The sequence below is a fragment of the Cariama cristata genome, unplaced genomic scaffold, assembly GCF_000690535.1.
Source record: "Cariama cristata isolate BGI_N322 unplaced genomic scaffold, ASM69053v1 scaffold14863, whole genome shotgun sequence".
Lineage (NCBI taxonomy): Eukaryota > Metazoa > Chordata > Aves > Cariamiformes > Cariamidae > Cariama > Cariama cristata.
This window is the reverse complement of record NW_009610258.1, coordinates 33,822-44,332: the sequence shown is the minus strand read 5'-3', so window position 1 is coordinate 44,332 and position 10,511 is coordinate 33,822. Positions and strand designations below refer to the sequence as shown.

Below are 10,511 nucleotides of genomic sequence, written 5' to 3'. Positions count from 1 at the left end.
TGGCTCTCAAACAGGGTTTTTCTCTAGCATCTGAAAGGTCTAGTGCTGCTCAAAGAGCCGCTTCTTATGGTTAGCAAAAGGTCCAGGGGCAGCAGAGACTATATGGTGAACATATGGTCCACGCAGCCTGCACATTTGACAGTGTGACACTGGGCTATGGAGCAAAAGGACATTTGTCACCGGTACCGTAGGAGGGTAAAAGATCCAGCTTCTATCTATTTACTCATTTATAGAGTTAGTTTAATGCAGCTCTAAAAGAGGCTTGCACGTGAATGGCCAGGTTTTTGGTCCCATCTTCTGCACCGTGCCACCTTTCTGGCTGTAAATGGCCAAAAGACAGTTCCCTGGCAAAGGGTTCATCCCTCCTGGGCCAGCTGCTCTCCCACCCCTTGGTGGGACGGTCATGCTGTGGTGGGGAGGAAGCACCGAAACTTCTCCGGTCCACCGGTGGCAGAGAATGCCCGGGGACTTCATGGAAGTGGGTTGGTGACGTTCTTCCTCAGCTGCTCCAGCTCCTGGGAGTGTGGGGTCAGGGTCTGTTCCCCGAGCGGGACTGCCCCAGCGCTCCTGTGCTGGCCCAAGTCCCAGATGTCTCGGGGGAATTTTCCATCTCTCAGGTGTAACCTCTGCTCAGTCTTACACTGAGCAGTCTCACACTGAGCAGTGCCGCCACAAGCAAAGACTCACTCAGGCTTTTTCTTTGAAAGGACAGTACCATCTGTTGCAGTTAAAGCTCTATTTCTAAGTCTAAAAAATCATACATGAGGAATAACTGAAACTAACGCCTTTCTTTCTCTTGGCTGCAACTTGGGTGCAAAGCTTTACTCCGTTACAGCCACGAAGGCACTTAAACAATTTACTTGCATTTACTCACTCTGACAACATTTTCCACTTCTGTTTTCTGGACATGTATCTCAGCTCATGAAATTTTCAATTAAAACTGAGCTGTGTTTAAGTTGCTTACTGAGGAGTGGTGTCATTTTGATCCTGTCATTATAGCTAGTACGGGAAGGCTGTGTAAAGGAATAGAAATCCTTTTCTAACTCCCTTTCCTCCTAATGAATACCTGAAAGCAGCACTGCATTGTTATCTTTTTTTTTACAATATAATTTCTACCTGCAGAATAGATGATTCTGTAGTTTGGCCGTTATGGAAAGAGGGCCTTTCGAGTATTTTGTTTTCCCATATTGTGATGTGATACATGAAGTTTTTCTGTATTTTCTTTTTCTAGGCTTGCTCCCAACATAATCTCTCCACTCGTCAGCCCCCTGAAAGCATTAGTTCCACCTTCCCTATTGCAGAAACACGGCTCTCCATCGTCACACAGCCAGTCACCAAATGGGCAGCAATTTTCTGGAATACCAAATAAACCATACGCTCCATTTCCAAACCAGTCTGTACAGCAGGGATCTCAAGGTAACTCTTCCCTCTTTTTTTTTTTCGTTTTTCTTTGTTAGTTTGAACTTTCCTAATTCCTAGTCGGGGAGAAAGAATTTATTTCAGTTTTTGCACTTTCAGCCAATACTGTCTTATTAAGGGACTGACAGCATTTCAATGGGAACTCCAATTTTTAAAGTGGCTTGATATATATACAGAGCAGAATTTTCAGACCAGTTCATACTGCGATGTTATCATAATGGAGAAAACTATCACACCAGCAGATTTATTGCATTTATTCAGGTTTTCAGTAGATGGCTACTAGCTATGTACCTCGTCTGACTGGTCATCCAGCCTTCCACCAGCTTGGAAAGGGTGACCCTGCCAAAGCAAGAGCCATCTGGTCCTGGCAACGTCCTGCTCAGTCCACTGATAGTGATGCGTTAGACATGAGCTTAGGCAAAGAAAAAATATTTTGCTATTTATTATTTGGAAGTTTGGCATCTGTATTAATTTATATAATAATATGCAAAGGTCCTCTGTACAACCATAGAGTGCCAGTGTGATTTGAGGACAGGAATGGGAGCAGCTAAGCAGCTGTCCCACTGCTTAATTTAAAACATTTTTTTTGTTCTGAATTACTCAGCCTTTTTAATCAGGAGCTTATTTACCTATTCCAGAGTTCTGCTGTGGGAACTAATTAATGTTTCTGCAATTTTTGTGGTATAAATTAGCAAGAGATATTATTATCACAGATTCTTCCAGTAACGGGGGCTAGCATATTTAAGAAATATGTTATGTAATCCAGATGGTATGCTGCTTACTTGTGGTAAATATTCACAATACAGAAGTGTGCAGGACATCTGTCTGGTTGCAAGTATAACCAAGCGTATACGTTTATACAGGCAGATAACCAGCTTTTTGAAGCTCGTTTCACAGCTGTACTGTCAGTTGTATAAGGTCATTTTTGTCTGGTGAAGTATCACATGTGATTAATTTACCAGTGAGCAAAATAGGAGGTTTGCTTTCTCTCAGTGTATGCTAAGGCTAGGTCTGAAACACAGGAGCTGAACACAAACCCAGTGTCGTGGTTTAACCCCAGCCAGCAACTAAGTCCCACGCAGCCGCTCGCTCATTCCCCGCCTCGCCTGGTGGGATGGGGAGGAGAATTGGAGAGAGGTAAAACCCATGGGTTGAGATAAGAGCAGTTTAATAATTGAAAGCAAGTAAAATAAGAACAACAATAACAATATTAGAATAATAATTGCAATGAAAATGGAGATAAGAAAAAGAGAGAAATAAAACCCAAGAAAAGACATTTGATGCACAATGCAGTTGCTCACCACCCACTGACCGATGCCCATCCCATCCCCGAGCAGAAATTGTCCCCTCCCAGCCAAGTCCCCCCAGTTTCTATAGTGGGCATGACGCTCTATGGTATGGAATATCCCTTTGGCTGGTTCGGGTCATCTGTCCCGGCTGTGCTCCCTCCCAGCTCCTTGTGCACCTCCTTGTCGGGAGAGCATGGGAAACTGAAAAGCCCTTGACCTAGAGTAAGCACTACTTAGCAACAGGTAAAACATCAGTCTGTTATCAATATTATTCTCATACTAAATCCAAAGCGCAGCGCTGTACCAGCTACTAGGAAGAAAATTAACTCGGTCCCAGCCGAAACCAGGACAGCCAGTGAGCAATTCCCAGGTGTGATGGGGTTCAGTATCCCAACAGTTCCCTCTGCCCTTCATTCTCTGAGGAGTATTTTTGCTGTTTGGTTGGACTGACTCAGTCTGAAAAGTTAAAGCGTATTATATTAAATGATTTGTGCTGAAGGAAAAACTAACTCAACCTGATGCTCAACAGATTATTCAATTTTAAAAGATTAACTCTGTAAGGGAAAAGTGGCAGATTTATGATAGCATATAATGATATATGATTATGTTACTATAATGAGCTAAATAACTACAAACCACAAGAGGAAAGTTTAGCAGCTCATTACTATGGCAGAAACAAATGCATAGACAGAACAAGTTTTGAACCACTTAAATAAATTGACTTTATTCCTTAAGAAAACCACATTTCCTTTTGAATGAATTGTTGCTTTCTAAGTGTTATGTCGTGTGGTTTTGAAAAAGCAATAATTTTCCACTTTGGCCAAATGTTGAAGTAGTATTATAAATTCATTATGGAAATGGTCATTCAAAAATCAATTTTGATTAGCAGCCTTTGAAATCAATTGATCTGTAACCTGTACTTAGCTGTACTTGGTCTACATCTTTTTTGCATCTCAGTTCATTAATAGCACATTTTTCTAATGGAATCTGTAGTAATTTGGGAGTTTTGAATTTTGGCGGAAAAAAGAACACTCTGCAAGTCTAGCCGTAGAACTACACATCTGTGTACAAGCATATAAACATTGTGGATGTGAAATTTTTAGAAGACAGCAAGCTCCATCAAGCTGGTAGCAGAAATATTGATAATGAAAGAATAAGCAGACATTATTTATATGTTTAAACCTAGCTGCAGTAAGATCACATGGAAATTATTACATGCTGAAAGAATTTGGCAGGCAATGGAATCCTGTAGTTATTTATACCTGACATAATTTCTTGTCAGAAATTTTATGGAATTTGAAAAGCTGAGATTTATTTGCACATACACGTAAATGACATGACATAACAAGATGGCATTTAATAGGCATATTCCAATTATTTGCTCATTACATCATTCATTTTAAAGCTGCTTGAAGTTTTCTAGGCCGTGCCTTAGAGAAACAGAGGCAGCCAGTGCACTGTGTGAAGTGGCTAACTGCAGCTTTTCTGTCACAAATTATTTCAAAGCAAAATTTTAACTAAATGTTATGTTTGGAACTCAGTTTATTCCTTTATTAACTGTTATATTTCTACATCTACTGTACACAGAACATTTAATAGTGATCATTTAAACTGACAGGACATTTAGTAAATTCTTCACTTGAAAATTAACCTCAGAAATTTTTTGATTTAAGTTAAAACTGAAGGAAAAACTGAAATCCATGTGGAAAAAAAAACATTGGTGAAACACTTGTTGCCAAACTGGTACGACACTTTTGCTCTCTTAGAAGGAGCTGCAATGTTTGCACCACACAAGCCTTCTTGCTTACTTCATATTTTAGCCTCTGAAGGGAGTCTTTTTTAAGAACTTGTAAAAAATGCTCCATGTTTACTTTACTCTAATCAGCCATATGTGGTTGTTAATTGAACCATTGGTTATGGGATTTTAATCATATCTTAATTCCTAATACTTTCTGTGTAAAGCATTTCAAAAAAATCTAAAGGAACCGGAACTAAATGGCATGAACCAAAAGCACCTTTATTTCATACTGCACATTTTAAAAATGTATACATGCAGTAAATCTCTGACTTGTATTGCATATGCAAATCAAGCCTTGTGTTGCCTGCGAGCAACAAGTTTCGTTTCCTGTGGCTGTGTAAAATGAATGAAACCTTATCTGGCAAGAGCACCCCTTGTTACAAAAGTCCTTGTGGTTGCTTTAACCCACATGGCCCTTCCATCTCGTCTAATTACTCTGGTTTTCGGGAACACTTAGCATTTAAACAAGCTGGTAATTTTCCCTTTTTAATAATGTAAAAGATGTGTGAGGCTCAGATCCTCTGGCACAGACTGACTGGCCTCTTGAGCCGTGCCAGGCTACTGAAGGCCATCAGCAAGAGCCAATCTGCCTGATACCAAAAGAAACTCTCTGATTGTGCCTCTGAAGCAGCGGGTGGGAGTATAGAAAGCACATAAAAAGTAATTAAAAAAATCTTACTGACATAGCAACTCATTGATCCTGCAGTCCTTCAACCTGGAGGTATGCAATTTCAGTCACTCCAAGACTCTTCCACCTTCCAAGATTAACATTCAGCTGGCTTAATTTTGAAATGCAACTTGTAATACTGCAAGCACAATTCTTCCTACCCAAGTGTTGTTTCATGCCCAGTTTAAGTGCAGGGAACATCACCAAATTCTTCTTATACATCTAGTAGTGGAACTGCAGACCAGGTTCACCCGCCTTTAGTGTTTCAGATGCAAGGCCAGAGTCCTCCTGAATAAACCGCTGCCACTGTCACTCCCCATGAAACCTCCATGCAGTCACGTGTGAGGTTATTCTGAAGATGGGTCATGTAAACAGACAGCAGAGAAATGCAAGTGCTTGCTGACAGGTCTCCAACCAGGCAGTGAACTGTCTGGTGTGAGATCCCTGCGTAAGGGACAAAGCAAGCACTGTCTAACTCTGTAATCTTCTTGGTGCACTTGTCCATGCAGAAGAGCTGTCTTGGGCCTCCACCTCTTCCTCACCTTTTGCAATTGCAGAAGCTGTTGGGAGTCTCTGTCTTTCACCTGCCATCCTCAAGGAAGCAGCTACCTGCCTTTTAGTCCACTCCTCCCATAGCCATCGCTGTGCCTTTTTCCACACGCGTAGAATGCCTTCCATAAAGCCTCTGTCCCTTTCTTATAGGGTCCCACTGCCATTGTTTCTATAAAGCTAATGAAAAAGGAAGTAAGCTTTCATTACACTGCTCAGGTCGGAAGGGTGAAAAGTCCCATTTTTAGTGTCATGGTTTGTTTTACCTGACCAATGTTCCTGCTGCAACCTTTCCCTTCCTCGCTCCCTCTTTTTTCTTTAGTTTGCTACCTGCGTTTATCACATCTGCAAGCACATTAGAATGGGAATGGTGTATTTCCCTCTATTTTCTTTGTGAAGCACTTCTAGCAGAAATTTGGCCCTGGTGAATACAACAGTGCAATAACACTAGTGTTTTCCTACATGGTGTCTCTTCATTGGATAGTGCCAGTGACACTTTTTGCGCTGCCTTTTCAGATTACCACACGGTGATGCTGAGGGATAGATACTGCAATCCAAAGGAGAATTTGATTGCTTATGGCAGTTCTTTTCCAGACTTCTGATTCTGAGTCAGTTCTCTGCCTCAGGTATTTTTTCCTGAGCAGCTAGACAGTGTAACTTAAAACACTTCAAAAGAAACCTTTACCCATAGGTCTTGCGAAAACCCTGGATCCAACTGGTTTCAATCCAGTTCTGTCATGCTTGGCTGTTCTCTGCTTTTTCTAAGTCACTGTGCCAGCCCTGTAGATCATAAAGATATTTAATTGATTTAACAAAGGCAAGGCTGGGATCATGACGAAAGGGTAGCAGAGACAGAGAAAATACACGTCATGCCTGCCCTAGAAGTGATATGTATAGCAGACATTCTGGAAAAGGTTCATTTTTTTTCTCTAGCAATGCATGTAAGTGCTCTCTGCAAGCAGTTATACCTCATCTGAAGCCAAGTGTCTCTTTTTTTTTTCACTGCTCATCTCAAAAAGATATATTTTTAGAAGGCTTACAGCAGGGAGTTCATGTTTTGTAAACAGAAAAGTCAGGATAATTGTCAAAAGCTAACCAATAAAGCACTGTACCTAAAACCACATCAAAAGATGGCTTTGCTACCTCTCATAAGAGCGCTTTGGGTTTTTTTGAGCCAGACCCTCCAGGCAGTAAATAGAGGTGGCTGTCTCTTCCGAGGAAGGACATGCATCATTTAATACTCAGCTTTCCAAATTTCTGGGCCGCGTTCTACATAGCAGCAAGTACGAACAGCTTTGGTACAGTGTGCATAGTGTCTTTATCTAATATAGACATCCATTAGGACTTCACCAATCATGGATGTCAACAATTTAGGTATTTTGTGGTGGAGGATCATAGGTTCCCAAGAAATGAATCATCTAATCCTTGCAGATTCTGCCAAAACACATATTAAACTGTGAAACTTCAGAGCAAATCTTTCACCACTCGATGAGTTCATTGCATTTCTACTAAAGAATTGCCTCACTTAGCGTTATTTATTACCACCTTAGACAACATGACCAGAACGAACAGACAGACCCTGAGCTTTGCCTGATACTGTCTGCTTGGTCAAACTTTGTTAGTAAAGGGAAAATGTAGAAAAAGACGGGAGAGCTTTCTTAACAGGAAAAAGCTTACACACTGCGTGGCTTGTAAGGGACACATTCCACCCTGTACAGCACCCAGGTGCTCTGGTGATACGCACAGGTATTTCGTTTCTAAACAAACAGACTGAATAGCTGCACAACTGGCCCAGCAAGTCAAATCTTCCACTGGTGAGTGGAGCTGTGCCGACTTCCATCAGCTGAAGATCTGGTTGTGTCTGTGTTCGACTGAACTACCTGGAGCTTTTACAGTATTTCCTGAGGAAATGTTTCAGTCTGAGTAAGACTGAGGGAAGAAAGACAACAGCTCCATATTTTTTCTGGCAATTAGAGGAAAATCCTGATAGCACATTCTACTAAACTTCAAGCCTAACTTGGTTGACTTCAGCACATGTAAGGGAAGGAGCACCATTTCAGAAGGGACTTTCAGAGAAGGTAGGACAAGGGATAGTTAATATGGATGATGTGGAATTAGTGTGCGGTGCACTCAGAATCAGGAAGAGGTTCTTGAGGCAGGAGAAAAGAGCAGCATTAAATCGGGCTCTGGTTGGTATAAATCTTGTGGCATGCTTTGAAGTCATCCTTATGGGAGCAAATAACATTTTCTTTTAGGATGTTGCCACAAACTTGTAGGTTGTAAAATTCCTTCCTCGGCACTCATTTGTCCTTTACTGTTAAAGATCTTCTTTTGTTGTATACAACTCATTCACAACTTGCTGCTGGTCCATTGGTAATATGATACTTTAAAAAAAAAGCAGGGCATAAGAAACGTAGGGTGTGTTGAGGACAAAAATCAAACATGCCCGAATAGCAGAATGACCGAGGCAGCTACGAGACCATACAGGTTTATCTCAGCACTTTTCAGAAGCAAGAAGAGCTTCTAGCTGAACACAAACTCTTCACCTGACGTCCAACTGGAGTCAGTCCTGCACCTCCAGTTCAATTTTACTTGCAGACTGTGGCTCCCTGTGGTCAGTGAAAGGGTTTTCATTTGAAATAAGAGCAGTATGACAAAGGCGAGGTTTAAGGTACTCTTAAAGGTATTTTGAATAAATAGCGCTGTCTCCAGCAGTGCCTCATGCACAGTGGATGGGAGAAGACTTTACTCAACTGAAAACAAAGGCGTGCTATTCATTTAAATATTGCATTATTGTATTTAAATTAAAAGTAATTCATTATAGACACACTCCCTTAGGAGCTGAGCATCCTGGACTTGATCCAACGGAGTACTTACTACTTAGCTTTGAACACAAGTGGGCTGTTGACTGCGTTCAGCTGATCTATTGCTTGAAATGAAGCACATCCTTGAGATTTTTGCTTGATGGGGATCACAGTCCACAGCACCTTGTGGGACCCAGTCTGATGTAGCTTTTGTATTATTACACCTTATAGAATAGCATGATCATTTTTCCATAGGTAAAACTGAGGAACTAAAAACCCCCACAATAGTAATGAAATACTGTGACAGAAATGGAGGTAATACCATTGCGGTAGTGTTAAAATGTGTGTGCAATATCTGTTTTCAGGTTACCAAGGCAGCTTTCACTCAATACAAAACTGTTTCCACTATGGAGACTGCTACAGAACAATGGACCAGTCTGTCACCAGTGATGTGCTCACAGGGGAATCCCATTGCTTTAATCCTCTGAGACAGAATGGCTATCACATACTCAATGCACCTTTAGCTTCAACAGGTAATTTGTTCCACCTATAAAGAATTATCCATATGATATTTTTAGCAGGAGGGGAAAAGAACACATTTTATAGTCAATGTTATTACAAAAATATGTTTGCATAAAAAGCTCAGTCACTGAAATTCATTTGCATCTATAAAAATCCAAGAAGGAAAGCAAATTTCTTTTCTTTAATCCTCCTGTATTTGACTGATAGACAAATTCTGCTTTTGTTCTGCTGGATGTCACAGGCAACACACCCCTTCAAACAAGACACTTCTCACATTTATTGTGTGGGCTATTCATTGTACATCTCTTCAGGTATGCTCAGGCAGGCATTTATGATCAGATCAAAGTGAGGAAGATAGTTAACACAACTCTGAAGAAAACAGCAGCAGCAGGGACTTCCTGTCCATCTAAGAATGAAAGGATGGCTTCATTTTGCAATACTGACGTTACTGCAATATGACGTTATAGGCACTGCTTTGATAAATTCAGCTAAAAATATCAGTTAGTTCGTTCGGGAGTTCCTTTGTGTTTGTGTTGTTGCACATTTATGGCAATTTTATTTTCCCATTTAGCTGCATGTTTGCGTAAGGTAAAATTTCCAACAATTATTACAGCTAGGTTACTATAATACTTCAGTATTTAAGTATTCATTTTTATAATGCGTTTTTTCTACTTTTAAAACACAATTAAGAATTGACAGAATTACTGAAATGAAACAAAACGTGAGTATTGTCAGAGCCATGAAACACTACCATTTACTTCCATCTTTACTTACACATCTCCAAGAAATTTTCCTTCATGTCTGAATTCAGGAGGGCATCTCGGTTAAGGACGATAGTGAAAACATATGGTTAAATGCTTTTTGAAATGGGGCCTTTGAGCCAGACCACAAAATTAGAGTTGACTTTCCTGTTTGTTTTGTATTAAAGGAGACTCTGTTCAGAGAGAGCGTGCGTGCATTTGTCTGGTGTTCCATACTATATATGCATCAGTATATGCATCGGTAACGAACACAAGGGAAAAGTTTAAGATGAAGTTTCAACTTCAACTTTGAATTCTTTTGTGTTATTCATAAGTTTGATGTTACTAAAACATAGGTTTTTTCATGTTAACATCAAATTTCAAGTTTAGATTGACAGCCTGCAATATTTAAAGAACAGACTAAATAAACTTTCCAAAAGAAATTGTAGGAGCAAAGAATAATACTATGGCAAGACACCAACTTCAACAACAGTTGATTTTTCTGTCTGGGGCTAATGTTTCTGCGTAATATTTTTGTTTTTAGAGTGGTTATTGAGGTATGCAAATACTTAAAAGGCTGAAACATAAATATATATGAAATATATAAATCTTATCTCATCTTTTTGTGTGTAAAATAGAACCATTCAGGTTTGCAAGATTCATCAGGGCTATGCATTAATTTTTTTCAGGCTTTTATAGCATCATTAATATTAAATGAGATCT

At 40.1% G+C, this 10,511-nt stretch overlaps 1 protein-coding gene across 1 annotated transcript in view; it reads left to right on the top strand.

The window, feature by feature from the left end:
* Positions 1–1,231: 1,231 nt before the first annotated feature.
* Positions 1,232–10,511, top strand: part of LOC104159819 (zinc finger protein GLIS1-like) — a gene marked incomplete at its 5' end in the record, with an annotated part of 11,849 nt that continues 2,569 nt past the window's right edge. Inside the window, 2 exons of the mRNA XM_009697826.1 lie at positions 1,232–1,416; positions 8,892–9,059. Of these exons, the coding sequence (XP_009696128.1) occupies positions 1,232–1,416; positions 8,892–9,059 (353 nt within the window). The remainder of the gene's footprint in view (positions 1,417–8,891; positions 9,060–10,511) is intronic.